This window comes from Neopelma chrysocephalum, unplaced genomic scaffold, assembly GCF_003984885.1.
Source record: "Neopelma chrysocephalum unplaced genomic scaffold, ASM398488v2 Primary Assembly neopelma1_44, whole genome shotgun sequence".
Lineage (NCBI taxonomy): Eukaryota > Metazoa > Chordata > Aves > Passeriformes > Pipridae > Neopelma > Neopelma chrysocephalum.
In genome coordinates, this window is record NW_020897703.1 from 9,484,558 (window position 1) to 9,507,770 (window position 23,213).

Here is a 23,213-nt window from a genome sequence, read left to right on the forward strand (position 1 = left end):
GGATAGACAGGAAGATACTCTATAAACTAAAGCAAGGATTAAAAATTAACAGCATGTGTTCATAAGCACACTATCCAAGAGTCCTACTCAACCCATCGTTCTTTCCAAAAGAAAAGAGGTCATTTCCTTCTGAGGGAGCAAAGGAATCAACTCAAATATTTACTAGGGAAACCTGAGATTATACAAATCAATTCCGATGGAGAATCAGAGTATGAACAGAGATTTTTTTTTATATATTATTTGACTAGAGCATATTTAAAAACATATGTTGTTGGCTCTACACTCATGCCAGCAGTTGTTAAGTAACTCATTCTAATTACTTTTAGACCTATAATTCTGAGCAAAGAAAACACAAATGGAGAAATGAGTAAATTTTTAGCTTGAAAAACAGAAGTCACTGTATGAACATGCACTCTGTTCAATTATAGTCCTTCAAAATTCCTTTTTAACTGTTAATTTTAAAATGTCTTCCTAGAGTCACTGTGCTATTTTTCTTCATTCTTTTGATAATAATAATCCAAGGATCATGGTAACTTCCAATTCCTTTCTTTCTCACATTTGAGTATACTCTAGTCCCTTCTGATACTGAATGGATTCATTATTTCATGCTCACAAGAAGGAAACTCTTCCTTAAGTTTGTGAAGAAAATTTGCCTCTTGTCAAGCCTCTTATAACATTACCTGAAGCGTGGCTTTGTTTTTACATCACCATTGCTTCCTCCAGCATGTTATTTTTGTACTGGCAACACTCCTCTCTCTAAAAGGCTGTTTAATCCTTCTGTCTGTAGTCCTACCAGTTCAAGCTGTGAGCTTGTCACATGCCATGAGTTACCTGGAGTCCAGGCCAGTATTGCAAAAAAAGGCTCCAGATGAGACAGGAAGCAGCAATAGTGACTCAGGAGGTGGCATCCTTCCCTGTGAGCCTGAGCCAGAGCCTCTTCTCATTTCTATATGAACACGTTTCAACGCAGTTATGAAAAACAGAATTACTCATTTAAGTTGATATTCTTCCAATCAGTGATCTTTGGTTCTCCAACGATTACACAGAGTTTGGCTGAACTCTGTTGCATCAAACTGACCACAAACATAGGCCAGGCTGGTTACCCAACTGAAATCTGACAGCTGTGACCACACATTTTCTCTATGTGGTATGAGGGCAAATTTTCCTTCTGGATACCCATTTCCATTCATCTGATTTGCAAAGCCAGAAGATTTTCTTACCTTTTCATGCCACATATCCAGACACAGAGCTCAACGGAAAACTGGACACTGCAGGTTGGCTGTTGCTATTATAGGCACGCAGTGGTGTCCTCAAGTTCAACATCCCCAGTAACTATATCCTACCTAAGAATTTCTCCATCGAAATGGATCTGCTATTCACTTCCTTCTCAGCTGTAAGCTAGAGCATATCTTAATGTTAAAGGTACCTCTCCACACTGCTTGACCCCTTTACAGAACAGGGTCATACTGAATCCCATTTCAATATGCAGCAACCCCCTGTATTTGACACCTCCTCGGTGTCCCAGCTTCTATGGCAAAGGTCATCTACCCTAATCCTGTTCCAAGTGCTTTCATGTGAACTTTAAGAGAACAGTCATATCAAAAGAACAAGTACAAATCCTAGGAATTGCTACTCTACTTACCGGGGGTAAATGTGTTGGAACAGCCACTTACTTCCATCCATTTTGTCTGCTTTGAATCATGTGGCACAGAATACTATTTATAGGAACTTAAGGAGTTGCCACAGGATAAATTATTTTGCAGAAGATAAAGCATTATAATTCCCAGCAGGATAAGCATACGCATTCTTTGAGTATAAAAGTCCTCTGTTAGCATGGGGCTTTTCATTAACTTAAAAGCTTCAAAGCTTGCTACAAAAAACTCACAGCCAAGCACTTCTCTCACAACTTCAGCAAAGCAGTCAAATCTCAAGTTTTTGCATGGGTGTCTGCACCAATACGAGACAATGTTTGGCTTCCTATACTTTTTCTCTCCACAAAAAAAATGTTCTGACTAAAAGCCTGACTTTCTCCAGTTTATCTTTAAAGACTCCCCTATACAGTTTTGCTATCCTATATGCTTTTCCTTGTAAATATCAAACTAAAGTGCCTGGACTGCCTGCTGAGAGGTGACAGATCTGTGCACATATGCACCTATATAAACTATTATAGTTCACAAGCTCATAGAAGTCACACAGAAAAGTGTAACAGAACAATATGTTATCATTCAAATGTCATTATTTCTTCAAATAGAAAGATGTTTTCCCAGACCACATGTACACACGCACACATGCCTTGCATTAGTATGAGAAACTATAAACAGGCATTGCACACACCAGGATCCTCTTTTTTCTCTTTTGCTCCCAGCTGAAATGCCACTGGAGATGTGCTGAAGGCCAGGTGGCAGGACTAACAGAAACCTAACAAAGATAGTGACACAATTGTAGAATTGGGCTAAAGAGTATCTTATGCCTGGAAAAACACAGGAAAAAACCTTGAGACTTACTCTCCTATCAAATAGTAATATGCCTCCAATCTTCATCCAGTCCAAAATACATCATCCACAATGCAACTGAGCAGATACTGTCCATTCTCAGAACTGCCTGATAAGGAGGAGTTCATTGAGTAACGTAGCACATCCAGTACTTGCTGAAATGACCTGTACTGGTCCCAGCCTGAAAAAGATTTGCCATCTTCCTCCAAAAAAAGAAATCCAACATCAGGAACCCCACTGCACTCCAAAACCTGATTTTCTGAAGCCAGGTAACTAATATCAATAATCAGGAATACCCTCCAAACTGCACAGCAAAAAGAGTCCTATGACTATGAGATAGCATTTTTCCCTCATCCTCCCTCATGGAAAAAAGCTTCCCCGACCACAATAAACTGAAACAACTTTTAATCAAAGAACCTGAGTGCATCAACAGAATAACAGGAGAGGTCAGTAGATAAAGCAAGTCATGCAAACACCCTGCAAGTCAGCCACTTTGTCTGACATAGCCTTAGCTTATCAGCAAAGCCTGGGTACTCCTTGCATGAACCACACAAGGTAGATGGGGTTGGGGAGTAACAAAAAAACTCCCACATATTCCTCCATCTCCCTCAGGAATAGTAGCATCTTCTTCAAGCTAGAGTTGGCAGAAAGTGCCTCTTCCATGTCTTTTCCCCCCTCCCCTCATGTCCTGCACTGGGTTTATCTTTGTGGCATTCTTGATTCCCCCCCACCCGATGCAGCGTGAATGGGTCTAACAGTCAGGTGAGATGCCTGGTTGCTTTGTGGCATTAGATTTTATATCACCCTTTAGTAAGAGGCACCACGATCCTGTTTCACAGGAGAACACACACCAGGCAGTAGATCTTTTCATACTCAAGTGCCCCATCTACCTACTCAGTTTTTTTTCCCTGTAGTTTTACTCCAGCATGTTTCCACACACCTGCTTCATTCAGAAGGGGAAGACACTGGGATGCAGCCACGCAGCAGTGCCTCAGTTAGTCAGTCCCACACAGATGCAGCGTTTTCTAGCTTAGCACAGCCCCACACTGATGCAGCATTGCAGCTTCCAGAGCCCCAAACACAATCACAGCACTGACTGATTCACTTTTGACCTCATATGAGTATGATTATCAGGATTAAGTGAAAGATAGGTTATAGAGGAAGTAAAAAAATATGTAGTTATCCTGCTAGTCATCACCTTCCCTTTGGGGAAAAGGGTCAAAGAGTCAGACTCAGAGGAGTAGCTTAACTTTCATTCTTTTAAATTGCCATTTGGAGGAGCACCTCTACCACAATACCAAATACTGGCTATGAAGGAGTCTAGGCAGACTCCATGTCCAAAAGCAGGATGACAGGAGCTCATAAAAAACGTTGTTACAAACACAACCCTACTGTCTCTACTAGCTTTAAACCTACCCTTTTCTAAGTATGTCCTTGGTGCCCAAGGAGGATCCTCCTCAGCATACGGATCACTGTACTCCACCACAGCTGCTTCCTCCTCCTCATAATCCTCTGGAGGTGGGGGTGGAGGTGGAGATTCATCAAACACTGTCTCATCCACAGGCGGTGGTGGGGGAGGAGTATCTGAAACTGAAAATAAGCAATAGTACAACCATGAAACTGTCTCTATAACCATGGTAGCGGGTTGAAATAATACTCCCTATCCCAATTAGTTGCACTGGGACCAACAGTTACAACTTGTGAAAATACACTAGAGACAATAAAATTCAGAGAAGGAAGGATGAGGTACCTCCAACAAAATTACTTCCTTTTCCCACCCTTCACAATTTCAGACAAACTTGCAGAGGCAGTAGAGAAGGCAGAATTCTGGCTATATACAGTCAAATCTTTCATCAACTCAATGCAAAAGCCACATCCAGTAATAAAACATAGCACAATGGAGCAGCAAACTTACTGTTTTCTTGAACTCTGGCCACAAATCCCATTAGTGGTAACTGTGGAGTTACCTGTAGGATGGAGGGGGGAGGAGGAGCAAGGGATGCTGCCACAGAAATTAAAAAGAGAGGCATTCAGTTAGAAACACAACAAAGCAGCAAACAGGAAAGTAGACATCATCACCAATCAGACAGTGTAGCAGGCTGCCAAGAAGCTGAGATAAAGAGACTGACATTCAAAGAAAAATGGCTCCAGTGCTTTAAGCATATTCCTAATCCTTTCTTCAAGGCTATTTCTCTATTTTTAAAATTTCCAACCCAGATCTTTTTTATAACATTAAGAATCCATGCTGAAATATTTTTCTGACTTGACTGTGGGATTCCTTTAAGCTGAAGTTTATTCCTAGATAATTTAGCACTTCATGAACGGACCTGACTGACATTTATCAAGAGGACTCTTTCCCTATAATCCTCCCCCTTTCAGACCTAACTGATATTTATAGAGGTGACTAACAGCATCCACAAATCCCTAGTAATGAAAGTGAATATAGCTCTTTTTTTCCCCAAAACGTAGGCCAAAAAAATCCCATCAAATGAGGTAGTTATTTTAGACAAAACAGAAAAAGATGCCTTTTGAGAACTGTGCATATCTGAAAGACACAACACTTCTGATCTTATTGGTCGAACAGAGCACACCGTGCTGCTGCCAAACCACAGGACCTATTCCAGATGTGCTGCCTCATTTCCTTCCCACCTGACTTCACAGACCACTGCAATGAACTCTGAACAGCCCTTTTAGTAGTACTAGAAGAGCTCTCTTTGTACAATATATGTGAATTCACAATTAAAGAAGATACTCTCAGCCAGCTGCACATGTTGTAACACTGAACTGTGGTTTAAGCCCAGAATACAAGTTTCAGTTATCTAGTTTTATCTTGGTTTAATATCACTTTGAGTAATGCAGTAATATTCTTTAAGCAAGCTGCGAGATTATTTTTCAGAAAGCACACCTCAGGAAAAGCACAAATAAATAATTTTCTTGTTAGTATGTGGCATACAAAAAACATTTAATCATGTCCAGAAGGATGAAGGGAAAAAGGCCTACACTTCATGTACTACTACATTTACTTAGCTTGCAGATGGAACTAAATAAATTTCAGACTAATTCTAGAGCTGGTAAGAAAATTGCCACGTATGATCTAGTATTTTTCAGAATTAACTCACATCATCATAGCAAGAGAAAAGAACTCCACGGCATTTACAAGTCATGTCTCAAAATTTTTTCTGTTTGCTTATTCCAGTATCACTATCTGAAACTTTGAATTTCTTCTGCCACTCACACTGACATTGCTTTCACAACCACACACCATAAACAATAAAAACCAACAGCAACCATTCTTTTTTGTTGCAAAAATATCCTTGTATCTCCATACAATGCAAGTTCCATTATCTCACCATCTAATGGATATCTCTTGAGAAAAACTGAAATACATTTCTGATTACAGTTTCTTTGACTTGAATGACATGACCTCTGAGAGTATTTACTTTTTCAAGTGTAACCACAGTACCTGGGAAAAGATTTGGTCTTGCATTTTTTCAAAGCAAGAAAAGGGAACTTGAATTTTAAGTCCTACTGAGAAGCAGTGATATTCATGAATTCAGCATTCTTGTGCAACTATGAAGTCCCTGGTTTTTTAATTATATATGCTATAAAAATGTTCCATTTCAAAATGGTTCCTCTATTCAACATCATATGGATTCACAAAATTCATATCTATTGTAGGAGACTAGCTTCAGTTTCCCTGAGTACTTTGGTTGTGAACTATATATATTTCTTTGAAAGAAATAACGAGGCTATCCATGGAGAAAAATAAATCACTCTAGACAAGCACTCCAAGCAAGCACAAAAAAAATCCCTTCATTTACTTTGGGTTGTATAGTTTAATCAAAATGGTGATGCTAACGCTGGCTGATATCATTCCTTGTTTACCTTAACCCTTTGGTTTGTACTTCAGTCTGTGCATTGTGCAGGGACTATCATATTATATTTTATTAATAATGATCTCGTTTATACAGTGCATCAGAATAACTAATATACCTCTGCTGTCTTAAAATATGAGCTAAATACCAGTTTAAATGTTGCCTCCCACCTTCCTTCCATACTGACTGATTGCCAATAGATTCACTACACAGTTGCTGTAAATTAGTTCAGAAATGCTCACGAGCACCTTCCACTGTGTTGCTTCAGCCTGGTAAGAATTCAGCTGTACAAAGAGGGTGTAGTGCCCACCACCGTCTCAACAGTTGCCCGGTTTCTCCCACAGGGTTTTTAGCCTGTGCTGAGCTCTATACTGCTTAGATACTGGAATCTAAGGTTGCAAAGTTAAAACATTGTTAGATGGTGTGGCTGGCAGGAGTGGTTTTGGGACAGACGTATGCTGAGATTATTTAGGGTCTGCATTTCTTAATATTTTCTTTTCGGTCGCTAAAAAGGTCTAACCATGAAGTAGAAAAATTATATTATCTTAGAAGTGGCATTCAAAAGAACATGGCAATAGAAGTATCTTTCATCCTCACGACAAGTGAATAAACAAACGACTATGCCAACATACTAAAAAATGGCACTGGAAATATCAGTACTGTGTTATTGCCAAACAGCCTACAAAGAACAAGAAGCCATAGCTGGCACACTGTTACGCCTGTTGTAAGGTCTCTTTTTCACCTCTTATGTTTCTATTTTCTCCCTCTCTTCAGGAATGCTGAGAAGCAATTGTGGTCTCTATCCTGTTACTAACTAATCCTGCTCCTTACAGACACAACAGTGCCTCTGTTCTTAGGGTCTTCATCAATTATGCATGCTTGAGCATCTTCTCCTTTCAAGGTACAATCAAAAAACCCCTTGGTTTAGTGTAACTGCAAAGTGAACAAATTCTGTATTCTGCTAGGTATATTAAAAAAATTCTCTTACTAAAACTGCTTATTTATATTGTGTCAGATTTGCCAGTATAATTGAAGCATTTTGTTTGTGATTTACAGTTCAAGTGACTAATCACTATAATTATTATCTTCTTTCTGGGTACACAGACTGAATTGTGGTTATGTAACTTATTTAAAGTCTATTTGGCATCTTCTCTGATTACCTATTAACAATGCCATGGCAGCTTGCAGAGAATTATCCCTTTGCTAAAGCAGAAATGCACAGCAGTTGTCAAAAACTCTCTGGATATACTCAAAATCCTCTTTATTGCAAAGGTAATTCTGAAAGGTTTCTTTTATTGCTATTACTCTTTCCTTCTTGCCTATTCGCCCCTTCAGCCTTCAATATGCACATAATGTGCTTAAAAATACCACATATTTCAGGCAACTGGGCTACAATTTAGTCATATAACCCCTTCCACTCCCCCATCCCCAGCAGGACCACCCATTTCCTTCTCAAGTTCAGCACACAGATCTCTCTGCAGAGTAGCTCACAAACTTTGAAACTGATCAAATCTCTTAAATGCAGATTGTAGCATGTGACCTAATTCCAAGTTCAGTGCTCAACTTTAAAAAAAAATAACAACGAACACCCCCCCTCAAAACTCATCAGCACAACCACCACCAAACACCAACACACTGCAGTACTTGCAAGTCAACATTCAATCTTGCTGCGTCTTTCTGTAGCTTTGTCAAAAGAGAAACTCTTCCTTACTCTGGTATCAAAACCCTCACGTCTCATCAGAAGGAAGGGACAAAGGACTCCTCAGATAAAAGGCTGCTATGTTATGCTGACACACAGGCCATGCCACTCGCTGTTAATATCTCATCTTGCTCTGTAAGGCAGGTTGCCCATTAAAATAACATCCCTTGGGGGGTTAGAAGATGGCACAGTTCCTCGCATCCCACACCGAACACCACTGATGTCTCTAAAGTGTCTAATGCTCACCCTTGTATAACAAGTGCAATTTCTTGAACTGTCCATTAACCAGAAGAAAAAAGCACACAAGATAAAGACTGATTAATGAAGAATCAGCAAACTCAAATACCCATCCCACACCAAAGCAGGTCCACAGTGCAGTCAAGGACTAAAGCTTGTCTAATAGGGACTGTGACATCAAAAGTAAATTATTTGGCAACAAAGCCAGTACTGTTTTAAGCTGTTTGCCGTAATGGAAGCTGAACACTCTGCACTTGCACTGCAGCTTTGGCACGGCTACCAGCAACACACTGGAAGTGCAAGATCTGCAATGGAGACAGAACATAAAATTTCAGAGACCTGAAGGTCATTCCATTCGCCACTGCTGAATTCAACAGAGCAGACAAACTCTTACCTGGGTTCTGGTTATAAAAAGGTCCTCCATTCATCTGGTTCTGAAGGCTTGTCTGGGATGTGATGGAAGGAGGACGCCGATATGGCAAAGAGCCCCCTATTGTTGGGGGAGTGTGTCGAGATGCTGGCCTGTTCATGCTGTAGAACTGAACTGGGTGACCTAGGTTAGAAAGGGAAATGTATTAGCAAAGAGAAGAATGATACCTGTCTTTTTTATATCTGCATTCAAGTTTCAAAGGCTTGGAAAGGTTTCTGTTTTTTTTCTTTTAAGACAGTCTGCATCCTAGAAGGAAGCTGCCAGACTGGCAGGATACTGGATGTCTCAATGGCAACACGTTCAACTCTCCCAATTGCCTGTCCTCAGCACTGCTTACGAAAGCCAGTATGAAAACACAAAGGTGTCTAAGCTACAAAGCTTCAGAATGGAAGAAAATTATTCCCAGTTATCTATTTTAAATAATGGATTACAATAACTTCTTGCAAATTCAGTTATTTATAAACCTGCAAAAAAATAACACTTCAGAGTCCTGCAATTAAGGAACATATATGTAAAAAATAACTGTATGCCATTTCCAGGATTCATGCCTGTTACTTTCTAGAACTGAAAAACACAATACTACCTATTTTAGTGCTGTTTGGAAGATATGCAGAGGATCATCTGGGGAGAAGAGAATGTTAGAAACGGCTTAAAGGATGGAATAAATGAAGTCATACTCAAAAGCCCTCTTTCAGGGAGCTGTCAATTAAAACAACTCCTTTAAAACTTATTCTCTGTTTTCATTAATTCTTGTATTCAAGTCATTAATCCTGAATCTAAACAAGCAATAAATGAAGCAAGCTATTTTCTGTGCTCACATAAAGTCTTCTAGATTTTATACTGTATGTAACCGTAAGCTGGATTTATTATACCCATATGGGTTATTACCCCCCACAAACTATTCTGTCTCCACCGTTTGTCCTAGAAGTAAATTTCAGAGTTTGCAAGAAAACAAGGGATGGTAACTGTGGTTGAGGAGAGAATCAAACAGGGAAACAAAACAAAGGAATGTGCAATTTTTTAAAAACCTGCATTGTTCTCCACTATGTTTTTATTGCTTTGCAAAACTTTACACTAGGTCAGTAACTAAAAACGCAAGTTGCTTGCTCTGTTACTTGCTTCTAAGAGCAAATGCATGAACTAGAGGTTCACATTCCTCCTGTTTTGTACAGATAAGTATATTTTAAAAAATGTACTTTTTATAGATGAGGAACAGCTAACAAAGAATCCACCTAGTATATGGGCTTTTTCACATTTTTCCTGATGCATCTCTCCAATGTGTCTGTCCCTTTTCCTTAATGCACTGGTAGAAATTGGTGGTGACTGGAGAGAAGGGAGGACATTAAAAACAGGGATAAGAGGTTTTCAAGGATCGAAAACTACAACCTCATAAATGGTCAATTATCCAGTTTCTTCAAATACTTTATTTCAGAGAAGCCATACAAGCAATCTCACTAATAGCATAGGGAAACAAAAGATGTTAAAAATAGTAAGTAACCTGAAATTTCTTTCATGGAATTGTGAATGTGAATTTACAGCCATTAAAATATTAACCTCTGCTCGATTTTGACTTGTTAAAAATACAGATACAACATGGCTTAAGAACTGGGATACTGACAGTGCACCAAAAATGGAAAATTGATTGAGGCTCCATATGCCACAGCTCATCTTCTAAACATAAAAGTAGTTTAGATATCAGGATCATCTTCTGATACCAAAATCTTTAGAAACACTTCAGGAAGTTCTAGTCACAGTTATGGATTCTAGTGTGTTTTCTAATTTTATATGAGCCACAGCCCCTTAAACTAAATGCAATTTCAAGAACGCTTCTGGAACCTGGTGCAATTCTTACTAAAAGATATGAACACTAATAAACACACAAACCAATTCACACCCTTGTGAGCAGCCTCTGCTACAGTGAAAAGTAACACAGCATGCAGGTAGCTACACAGGAATTGGACTGCCTAAAGGAGATCTTTACAATGCAGGTGTACCTCCTCATCAAAATCTGATACAGGACAGTGGTGTGGTTGGTAACTACTACACGCTGCAACTTCAGCATGAGAAAATGAAAACTGCAGCACTAAAAAAAGGAAGTTGCAATATACACACAAAGTACCCCACAGTAAAAGAAAATTATTCTGCATAATAAAAACTTGTATTTTAACTAATACTGAGCACAAAAAACCTGCCCTTTTTACCAGTTCATTGAGGGGAGACTTGTCATTCGAAAGCATTGAAGAGACCAGTCATATAAATTATACTTTGCTAGATGCACTTTTTATTTATTTCACTAATAAAAGAGAATAATCCGACCCAGAACTATCAGTGCTGTTTCCCTCCAAACATCATTATTCTATGAGGTTCTCAGTATCCAAACAGAAATAAAATTACAACTTAATAAATAATTATACAACTGTAAAAATAGTCAAATTACAAAATTAAATGATTGCTGTTTATAAAACTAGCACACCTTCAATTGTCTACTATAACCTTACTATAACCTTATTGTTGGGTAGTAGCAGATATTTTCTAGTTATAATTAAATTTTTAAAAAAATTATTAATCACTGCTGCTGAAGTAACTTCGCAAAGCTTTGGATCATGATCACATCTGGGTTCATCTGCCAGCAGCTGAAGCAGACACTCACCTGTAGAGGGTGTGGAAGAAACAGCAGGGGGAGTTGGAGAGGTGAAGCCATCAGCAAGGGGCTGAGCTCCTGCAGCAGCAGCAGCATCTGGGGCAGCGGAGGAAGGGGCAGGAGCAGGAGGAGTGGGGGCAGGAGCAGAGGTAGCAGGAAGGGGAGAAGTGCCAGCTGAGCCAGCAGGGGCTAAGTGAAGAGAGGAGGAAGAGGTGGAGTTAATAGGAGATATGTTAGCAAGGATTAGAGAAAGCCTTTGACTATTCAGTGTTAGCTATTTATTAGCTGCATAGTATTTTAGAATGCATGAGATGAGAGAACAATGGAGCTGTTAAAGAAAGGCTCATTCCTATGTAGATGGTAAATGAGGGTCAAGCAAATCCACTTCTTTCCAGATCTGAAGGGAACAACCCAGAACTTTTCATTGAAAGCCATTACTTTTGAAAGGCGTCTTTACATTTTGTTATTTGTGCTTCAGTCTGTAGCATGGCTGACTTCAGCTTTTGTATGAATTAGAAAATATAAAGAGGAAAGCAAAAAATTTCCATCTCTTTGTTTCAGAAGCATCATGTACTTCAGATCACGCTGCAAGCCAACTATACACTCTTCTTCACTGAAAAGGTTGAGCAAAGGAAAAAGAAACACTAATAACACTTCCTATTTCTGGAAAGACTGAGGCCATAAAACTGAACAAGTATCTCTTTGTGACAACTCAGGCTTGCATTAACGTACTAAAGATTTACTCTGTGCCTGCCTCTTATTTAGTCTAATTTTCTAAAAACATGTTTCTATGTATCTGCATAAACAGCCAACGAAAAAACATTTATTTGCTTAAAAGGACAATGGAGAAGTTTCCCTCAGCCCACTGAAAAAGGTGCTGTGTCCTACCTTGTCACATGCAGGTAGTCAGGCAAAAAATTCTAATAAACAAATTAATACATAAAAGGAGCATAACAGCACATCAGACAGTCTCAGAGAAGATACTACTTGATTCAAACTCATACTATCAATAGCAATGAACTCAGACTTTCCTTGGAGTTTAGAAAAATGCAAATGCTCAAGGTTACTGTTCAGTCAGAAAGAGGGACAGCAAGTTTCCATTTACCTGGATAGACACTAGGAGGAGATGGTGTGGGAACAGCAATGGGAACACCTACACTTCCACTTCCACTGTTCTCTCGACTGCTGCTCCGACTACTTGGGTGGCTTCCTCCACTACTCCCACTGCTGCTGTAAGAAACCAAAATCACCAGGGTATGAATATGCTGCTGTACATGCTGAAATCTAAGATCCCTCATATAGCACCTTACTACATCAGAGAAATAACAGGGAACAAGAGAAAAGAAACAAGGATGATATAAATCTATATAAAGCTGGATTTTTCTAAAACTCTTCACTTTGACTACAACACAACAGGTTTTTCATTTAGTCTTGGTGAACTTGCCCCAAAATGAAACACTTCCGTAACTTTGTTCAAAGTACATCATTCCAGGATTGTTAAACCCCTATGGAGCAAATACAGACCTTTTTCCTATAACTTTAAAACACGTAGACTGCTTAGACTGTGATTCATATGCTTTCATATGAGAAATTGTAAGATAATAAAGTAAAATTCACATTTCTTATACTTTAAGAATCCATCTATTTAGCCATTCTCAAGTACTTACAATGTTTAAAAAGTAAAGATTTCCAGGGAAGTATTTAAACCTATCACATCATGAAACTTATTATCCTAGAGAAAAAGCTAGTCTTCTAGCAGAACCTTTGGTAATACAGTTCAGCTTTATTCTGTGTTTGAAACTATCGATATCCTCAAAATACTATGCTACAATTTCAGCCTATACTCAGCCTATAAACATCAAAGACTGTTCAAAAATGTCACATATAAGCATACTGTGCAGCCCTTCAACATGCAGAAGGCAAGATGTGTACAAAATCTTTCCCCAGTTATGTAAGCATTTAGTAAAATAGTATCGTGATCTACCTCCTTGAAAGACTTCACAATCTTAGTAATTCATTAAGTATTGTAACTGACAGCACTAAAATTAAGGTGAATAGGGGGATTAAGTGAACAACCGTAACATAATTCACTATTCTGGTTTTATTAGCGCCCATTCTCATCGTGCCAAATTACATTCCCAGTACGCATGATGAATGAGGAAGCTTCACTGCAGAGGCAGGCACAGATGGACTGGACATTCAGCAGAGGATTTCTGTCCCCGTGCTTGGCGGTACCTGTAGGTGCGGTTCCGCTGGTTGACGGAGGCCGTTCTGACGGGGCTCTGCTGTGAGGGCGCCATGTTGCGCGTGGGGCTCGGCACGTAGTCGTTGGGCACCACCGGGGGCCGAACGGGCTCCAGCGTGCGGTACGGGGAGTGACGCCTGCACACGGGGAGCACAAGTTCAGGTAATGCAGACAAAACCTAAGACGGGTCGTTCTTTTAAAGACAGCTACATACTGATCACTAATGTGAGCTAAAGGCCAAAGTCAAGTTCATAGACTTAACAGGAAAGTACTTTTATCACACACAGCATCAATAATTAATGAACATGTACTAATTTTTCAGTTGTTTAGCACCACCTGCCAAAGCCACACAGTTAATGACATTTTACTCTAAAGCATGTAGTGGTAAGTGTTCTGCAATGAGAAAAAGGTTCCTGTTGGGAAAGGCTGATGATGCCCACTGTCTTCTGGCAGAAGCACACTAACACATAAGACACATTCAGTATAAGAGGATGAAAATCTAACACCTCTTGATCTTTGTGAATAGTTAAAATAAAACCAAAAAACCCCTCACACTACAGAAAAAGAAAGAATCTTCCCTCTTTTTCCTTTCATTCACCAAAGCCATTTACCCATTCAGTAACTGCACTTACCCAATAGTTCCTTTTCCTGACATCGGTGGACTTGGTGGCTTCTGGGTGGGCGGTGTTGTACGAGGAAGCCCACCCATCTTCATGTTCTGTGTGCTGACCTGCAGGAAAGAACGGGGAGAAAAACGGCCTTCACTAAGCTCAGGTTCTGGGGGCAGAGACACTGAGATGCCTTTAGCAATTAACTCTAAGTAGGGGAAGGTTTAAACAGACAAAAAAAATTGAGAGGCCATGCGTTTTATATGCAATTTCCACTCTGCTAGAAGTCAAGAGTTGCGCTCAAAGGACTCTTTATTACATAGGGTTTTTAAAAATTGTATATACAAAAAAGTGAATTTGCCTTCGGGCTATCACAATCTGACAATAGAGACACTGTACCTAACTTGGCTGAACCTCCCAGTCATCTTTTGAGATAAAGGCACTTATTTCACATTGCACTACTGAATGGTAAATTTGCAAAAATACTAAACCTTATCTAATATGCCACAATTTAATGTGATTTATACATAAAAGTGTACAAAAGTCAAAGTAATCTATAAATATGATCCATTAATGTTTTAATGTTTTCACAGCATGTAAAATTTTTTACAGATGATAATATTTATTGTCAATATTAATTATGTGCATGTAAACATACAGAGAAAGCCATATTGAGAAAAATACAAAGATGCACTTTTTTCTCCCCACACCAAATGTGTAGCAATTTAATCTCTAAGAATTTATAAATAAAGGGAGTAAAATATTTAGCAGTGACATAACTGTGGTTTGTCCACTTCCCCTCTTTCAGGTTAAAATACTAATGAAGTAAATTTAAATTTTACATAAAAATAATTTACTCTAACTTCTTTCAAAAACTCATTTGCATTCCTGACTGATCAATCTAGGAATCATAAACAATTGTTACCAATGTAGGCATTTGGCTTCTCTGCAGCCTGCCAGTGAAGCATAACTCTCTCAATGCATGTATCCTTACAGGAATCAGTACATGATCTGCTCACAGAACAGCTTGGATTCATGAATGCTTAAACTATTGCTTAGACACAGAGATATTCAACAACCTAAACAAGTATGCTTACATCCTTTTTCTGTTCTTCCTGTCATGCTCTATTTCACAGTGTTTCTTCCTTCCAAAACATAAGCTTTGGCTACTGCCCCCACCTCCCATATAAAAATGAAACCGTGATCACGGCATTCAGAGTATTTGCAAACATCGTTAAAGGCAAATTACTCCTTTAAAATTTGACTAGAACAACTCACTTAAAACCTTGGCAATGTTTAGATTTGTGAATTGATAAATACTGACAACAGTGTAAAGAGTAATACATTCAGTATTCTAATCCACTGAAACTTGATTTTCTGGCTCTAAATAATCCCAGTGCTATCGCATTTTCAATCCGCTGGGAGGAAAAGAAAACCAAGCATTGGAAGGGGTTTTTTTTGACTGATTCAAAAACAGATGCTTGAATTTAGTTGTGCAAGAGTACTTTGTAATGTTAATTTAAGACAAAATTATTTTGCACAGCATTATAAAGTCCTTTAAGCCAACTCTAAGCAACAAGAAATCTAAAGTTAATTCAAGTGAGGGATGAGGTAAGCACTGATCTACAACTACTTGAAGGGAAAAGAGAAAGTGTAAAATGAAGTATATTTTATTCTATACACGGAACATTTAAGAAATAGCAAAATCTGATTTTTTTTTTAAAGTTGCAGCACCCCCTGTACTTCCTCTTTCATTAAACGTGCCTGTTTTGCCCACCTACCTATTTGAGTTGTCAAAAAAACCCAAACAGACAAAATACACCTTAATTAAACACTCACTGAACTGTCAGTTGCTATATTTCGAACAACCCCCTCAGCCTCTGGTTTTAGGTGACAACAAACAGACCAATCTGTGTGTCCCTGAATAGTCCATTTAGGTATTTTAACTGGCTACACTATTGTTTTGCACCAGATGATGTAACCACTTTACAGTTTATATAAATCTAAAGCTTATGTTAACTTCACAGTTAATATAAAATTCCATACATTTAACCACAAAGAATCTTATTATTTTATATACAATCATTGCAAAACCAAAAATGAACTTTTAAGCTTCCAGTGGGCTACAGCTACCTGAAAAGAAAGGACAGTTGAGGTGAAAGATGCCATAACATCAGACCATATACAGTAAAAAGTGTAGGTAATACTTGCCTGACTAACACAGAACTCCAGTGACTGCCAGATAGTTCATTAACACTGCAAATAAATATATCCTTGATCCAGGATGGGAAAAAAACCTTTGTAAAATGTGTCCAAACAAAAAGCAATCCCTTTTTAGCCCAGAAACTTAGTCACAAAGACGCCATCCCCCAAAAAGACTAAACTGAAAGATGGGGAAACGCACTGACAGTAAGTAAGCTTAGTTGCAGGGTCTTTTCAGGGTCATTGAAAGCAAGATGTTCAAAGAGCAAGTAATTAAAATTGACAGGGTTGTCTTCAAATCTGACAGGACTGATGGCTTTAAGACCAGCTGCTCCAAGTTAAACAACCCTATGCAAGTAACTTCCCCTTTGACTTACTGCCAAATAATCACAGAAGAGAAATTAAAAATATGAAATTATTTCAACGGTTCTGATCAAAATAGACAGATCTGTGGAAATAAAAGTATTCAAGATGTTCAAAGAAAATCTAAAACTATACAAGTTGCAACTTTAGCTGAGATACAAATATTGGAACATTTCCAACTGTCTCCTATGACAACTTCTATTTAGGGGGGAAAAAAGGAAGCCATTAATGCCCCCTTTCTTTCAAACTTTATTGCCTTTTCTATTTTGCACATATGGTTGTAAATACAGTTTCCATACACAAATCCTCATCCACACACATCCCTCTTACAAACACCTAAAATCCGAAGCAACCATCAGAACTCAAGGTCACATTTGCATTTGCTGTCAAGTTTCAAAAATCTGTTTTCTGGAGTAAGTTGGTATTTGCCAGAAGTTGCAGTGTTTCTGACATCATTTCCCCTGGTTCTGCACAGCTGGAACTACCCAGATGCAGCTGATTTAATGAGAGGGTGAAAGCAGAGGAATGCATCTGTCTGTTGGTGGTTTGTTTGACTGCAGGACCCCACAGATCTGGGGATGGTTTCTAGATTAAAGCTTGCAAATTATTTAAGAAAATGCATGGCAAAACAGAGCCTGCAACCAGAAACACAGAGGAGTATCTCCGTCTTTGCTCATAAATGCCAAAACAGCTAACCACTGTGCTGAAACCAGAAAAAAAAATGAGAGGCAGTGATGGTTTGGGCACAAAGCTCGGGAAAAACCAAAGCTTACTGATGTGAAAGCAGGAAGACAACCCTGTGAGCAGACGAGTAGGACACAGGGTCTGTGCAGAATGCATGAAGGGATTTTTCCAATTCTTTTATTTTTTTTTTTGCCTCTTCCCACAGAAGAAAAAAAAAGGTAAAAAAATATTACCAACTGAAGTTACATAGTGGAACACCAAATAATTCCAGTGAGATCTTGGTTAAGCTTTTTTTTTAATGGATACCTTGCAGAAGCTTTTTATGAAGCACTTGCACTACAGAAAAAAATGTCATCTACCAATGCTGTAACTTTGTCAGTACTGGAGCTGGAATTGGAAGTTTTGCTGAGGAAGAAACTGCAGAAACTACTTTAAAAGCAGATCCTTGGTAAGTAACACATTGTGGAGGATGCTCTGAGATCCAGCTCCACAGTAACAGCCATAAAACAAACTGTAAAGAAATGTATCCCTGTGGACCATTCTGTTTCAAAAGGGTACAACAGTATTTCATCCAATATTTTCTATACTGAGCTACAGTGCCAGTTCTAGAAAGGTACCATCTGATTACTTTAAGACACAATGCAGCACTGATTACAGCCCCTAGGAAAGTCTATCATTTAAAGTTTAATTTTTTTAATAATTAAGATGTGTTTGTCCAATTTCTATTTTTGGCATCTAGTTTTTCATAGATTCCAGTGATTAAATCACCATCTTGCAGTCCAACATACGACTGAGTTTCCTTCACAGTTACATTTTTATAAACATTTAACATACTGAGTTTCTTTAGCACTCCACTGTGTAAGAAATTTTTAGTGAAATAAACTGGTTAAAACTGATAAATCCTGCAAGTTCATTCAATTTAATTCTTGGGAATGTTTTCACAAGCAAAAGAAATCACTGAATGAGAAGTGCAGAAATACACACTTGGTCAGATATAATAGCTGGTCAACAGACTGCAAAAACTATTTGCATCGAAGCCCTGTATTTATGCAGCTGTGAGGCACTTACCTGCAACAAAGCTTTCAATCCACATTTTTACTCTTCTGAAGAACATCTCATTGTCAGTTCAATTACCAAAACCAAGTTTCTTGGTTGGTTGAGGTTTTTTTTCCAAAAATCCTGAATATCAGATATTCCACAGAATCAAAGCTCAGGAGGAGCTGCTTTCTAAAGCTGGACTCAGCCAGAAATTTTAAAGTGGTGCTTTACTGTCACATTGTATTTTCTAGAACTTTCAGAATGTTAAAAGAATAATCTTTTGCCCAAAATCTAGTAAGAAAAAGTGTCCCATCAGTGATGTTTCATGGATTATATTCAGAAACTTCAAGCAGCTACTCGATCTTCTTGAGCAATTTTATACCCAATTTTAGGAAAAAACAAACCAGGGCTGAATGAAAACTACCTTCCCATGCCTTGGTTCATCTTGTTAATGCTACAGAGACAATGAACAGATTTTTTTGCCCATCATCTACTACCTCAAAGCAAATTCCCTTTCAGGTTGTGCTCAGCCACTTGAATACTTACTGTGCATGTCTATATGCTTTTCAGCTGATTACCAGTTTCTATGGAAGTGAAGTGTATAAATTTCAGCCCTGTTTTGGCAAATGACCACAAGTAGAAGCTTCAGCAAGTGAGTTTACTTGTTTTACCCCCTATGTAAAGTAATTGAAGAACCAAGTCTGGTAAATACTAAAATGTCATTTTCAATTGATTTGATGATAGGAGATGCTACAGATACTCCTCTGACTTGTAATTAAAATTTTCTTCAAAATCTGTTAAAAATTTAAATTTAAGTTACCCAGACACAAGCATAGTTAGCCCTGCTACAGTCAGTCAGTTTAACATTGTAGCTGTTAGCTAAGACTAAGGTTTTTCTGCAGTCATAAAAAATAAAAGCAGGCTAAATTCTTCATATTTAATCACTCATAAGTGAGATAAAAAAACCCATTCACACAGAACTGGGGCTACTTTTAGTTTTCTCCTTTCAGCCTGAGGCATAGTGACTATAGTGAGAGAAAGAACAACTTGGGTCCACAGAGAGATGCTGTGCTGCTTTTGCCTTTTTTTCTTTTTTTTCTTTTAAACCCTCAGGTTTTGGCAATGAAAAGTTGATTGACATATTGTGATTTCTCAAATCAAATTTCTAATCAGGTTCACCCTAGTAAAAACACAGAAATATTTTAACTGGTGTTATAATGAAAAATATTATTTCCATTCCAAACCTATAAATAGAAAAAATTATTTTCTCTGAAAAGCTGAAGAAACTCTTATCACCACTGCAGATGATGCACAGATATGGCACTTCACACATAAACTACAATGTAATTTTAAAACTTTTTTTAGAATAGTCATTACTTGTTCATAATTGCGACTACAGAGAGCAACAAAGAAAACTGAGTTTGCAAATTGTTTTTTTAAGAACACTGAGAAAACGATCATCCAATATGAACTATGTCCCGAAGACATACTCAGCATTAGAAGTATACATTTTGTGTAGACAGAAAGTAAAAGCCAGGGATGAGATATATTTTGCCATCCTCAAATTAACAGCATTTAAATACTATGTGAGTTGAAATACTGTATGCCTCACAAGTAAAAATAGATTTCAAATGACATGTGAGAATTCTCTCATTTATTAAAAGTTTTCCATTGTTATCAGATATGCTACATACACTGAAACACCTGACTAAAAGTACCATTTGGCCAATCTCACAGGGACATCATGGGGATATATACAGAAATACCTGGTTTTACAGGCAGTCTTCTCAGTAATTTGCAGGATTTTCTTTTAGTTTTTTCCAGTCACAGAAAATACTAAAAAATATTTCACATCAACTTGGAACTTCCTTTAATTCATATACTCATACTACATATTAGCGTTCCGTGTTCTAAAAGAGTTCTCTCTTTAAAACGGTCACAGCTGCTACTAAAAAACTTTCATACCTGCTTTCCCCAAACCAGCTGCACTTCAGGAGGAGGATGATATCCTAATACTCAATAAAGGCTATAACCTATCTATTAACTAATGTGTTATGAACTCCACCATAATATCATATAATTTCATTTAACTGCTTGCCTAATTGATTTGATGCTTTTTATTGCTGCTTCTGCAGCCACTAAGACTACAAACATTTAAACCTCTAAGATCCTTGAGAATCCGACATACTTCAGCCTGAGTTCTTTGATTCATTTAATATTCAACTAAATAAATCACTTAGCTTGTTGTTTAAGGGTTCTTAAGTATTTTACACAATTAACTGATTTGTGACAGTTTCCACATGAGTGCCTCTCAGTATGTAAACAGTGCTAGCAGTTTCTGAAAAAATTAAGAATACTGCAACTTTAAAAAATAATATACAGATTTGAATTTGTTACACACCTTTGGAGCCCATTATCTGAGCAATCTCACACTGAAACATGAATCCCAATCAAACCATAACTTACACCGTATATAGGATAAAAAGAATATTACACAGGGGGAGGCTCATATTCAGCTGCTATCTATTCTCTGTACCTTTTTGTCTAGACCAGGCTAGCACGTCATCCCTCCTTTGTAAATGATCTGGTAGATATGCTGAAGGCAGTCAATATTTTGCCACGAAGCTTTTAAAATTAACTGTGTTAGCTTCCTTTCATAAACACATCAATTTATATCACAAAATGCTTATCTGCAATGAAATCACTCAACAGAAGTTCTATACAGAAGAGAGAGCGGGTGTTGTTTTAAACAATCAGTAACATTCATGTTAATCATCTCCCCGTGTGTAATAATCTCAGAAGAAGAAGAATGGAAATCCAGCCCTGGGGTTTCTTACCTTAAATCTAAGCAACCACTTAATGCATAAATGGAGCAAATAAAAGAGGTAAGGAAAAAAAGCATTGAAAGGTTAGTTGGAACTTCAGGATATGAAGAGAAAGGAAAAAGAAAGAAAAAAGTTAAGCATTCAGCATTAACAAAATAATGTATCAGTAGATCATAGAAAGAGTGGTTAAAGCAGAATGTCATGAACAAAAGATCTTCAAGCTGAAACTTTTAATATACATTGACCACAAAGCCTTTAGATTAATACTTTGAATTAATGTTCAAATGCTTGTACACTGTTTATTCAAGTTCTTACAGTGCTAACAAAAAGGTAGCTTCTTTCAAATGGATCACGAGATCTAGATGGATTAACTTCAGAGATTAATTTATTTGAGCTGTCAAAGAATAGCCTTATCAATGAGCCTGAGCTCATTTAAATTGTTTACATGCATTAGCACATATACAACTAGCTGAAACAGAAGCCTCTAAAATATTAAGCTAATATATGTTCCTTCCGAGACAAAGCTGTTAGTTACCTTGATGCCATGAGGTTTCTCTTGAACAAAGATCAAGAGCAAATCATTACATCTCGTAAGAAGTACAGCACTCTATATGGATACTGCACCATATATTCACATTTTCTAAAGCATAAATTAAGAGTTTAACCAACAGTAAAATCTTATTTTAAAGCCTAAGTGCTTGCTTTTTGACACTGAGTCCTGTATCTTACTGGCAAAATACCATATATCTTCTTTCCCCATAATTTCTTTTAAAACTACAAGTCTTTCCATTTGAATGATCTGTTTTCAGCTCAGTTAATCTAAATGTATCGTTATGTTTCTTACACTTTGTATAACAACATTAAGCATTCAGAATCGCAATAGTAGAGCATCCAGAGTAGCTAATCTGTTTCATCCATTTAAAAGAGACCCTACTGTATTAAAAAAGAAACATAATCTGATTTACTAGAAAATCTATCTTTGAGTTTAAAGTTCCATGGATCAACGCATTAACCAATATGGTCTGTGCTGTCCAGAACTATGCTGGAAAAGCAGGTTCCCCTGTAGTGCCTAGAGTGGTCAGTTACGTGGGAAGGTCCATGAGCAAAGACCTCAGAGCATTCCTGACAGTTACAATGCTTCAATACACACCACTCCAAATGGATCACTTCTTTTTTCATCCTCTTGACTAAAGAACTCTTTGGAAGGAAGAATAGATTGGAACACTTTGAAACTCGTGAAACATTTGAAAAAAATTGAAAGCAAGTCTCTTTCATACAAAAGGTTCTTTAGATTTTTGCAGCATTGTAGCTTCAGGGAGGGAAGATGAGGAGGGACTGCTGGGATGATACAGAGGCACTTGAATTCTCTCTCACACCTATTAAGAAACTATACTATAGAGCACCCTCTCCTGAATATGGTATCCACTGCTGCTTTGAACTTCTGAATGGAAGGAATAAGATGCTCAAGTGCCTATACTAATTCTCTCAGCATGGCATCCTGAATTTCTTGGCCAAGGATCCTCCCTTTTTCTCCTGTATTATCCTCTGTTCAGTTTGCCATCTTTCTCAGGGGTTGCAATGAATGCCTGCTACATTAGCATTCTGACTCCTGAAAATACATAATTCTGGGTCTAAGTACTAGAGGGGAAGCCCTACAGCAGAAAAAGAACAAAGAATGCAGACTGAGGCACCCTGATGTTAACTGGAACTTTAATGCTATTTATGCAACAACTCCTTCTGAATGCTCATTTAAGGGAAAAGTATCTCATCTCAAACAATAAATAGCTATAAATATGTAAATTTAAAGTTTCTACCTCTTCTCCTTTTTTTTCTCTCTGTTCTACAGCCAAGAGATCTAGTCAACTAATCTGCAG

The 23,213-nt window shown here is 37.9% G+C and overlaps 1 protein-coding gene across 16 annotated transcripts in view; it reads right to left on the reverse strand.

Moving 5' to 3' along the window:
• ABI2 (abl interactor 2) overlaps window positions 1-23,213 on the reverse strand; it is a 69,842-nt gene that overhangs the window by 7,038 nt on the left and 39,591 nt on the right. For 3 of the 16 annotated variants that reach the window (XM_027678374.1, XM_027678381.1, XM_027678373.1), the window contains 7 exons: window positions 14,252-14,349; window positions 13,610-13,756; window positions 12,480-12,604; window positions 11,384-11,563; window positions 8,698-8,856; window positions 4,408-4,494; window positions 3,909-4,082 (listed from right to left, as the gene is read on the reverse strand). In XM_027678374.1, coding sequence (XP_027534175.1) covers window positions 3,909-4,082; window positions 4,408-4,494; window positions 8,698-8,856; window positions 11,384-11,563; window positions 12,480-12,604; window positions 13,610-13,756; window positions 14,252-14,349 — 970 coding nt within the window. Of the gene's footprint in view, window positions 1-3,908; window positions 4,083-4,407; window positions 4,495-8,697; window positions 8,857-11,383; window positions 11,564-12,479; window positions 12,605-13,609; window positions 13,757-14,251; window positions 14,350-21,351; window positions 21,370-23,213 lie in introns of all 16 variants that reach the window. The other 13 variants (XM_027678371.1, XM_027678370.1, XM_027678376.1 and 10 more) reach the window with 8 other exon arrangements.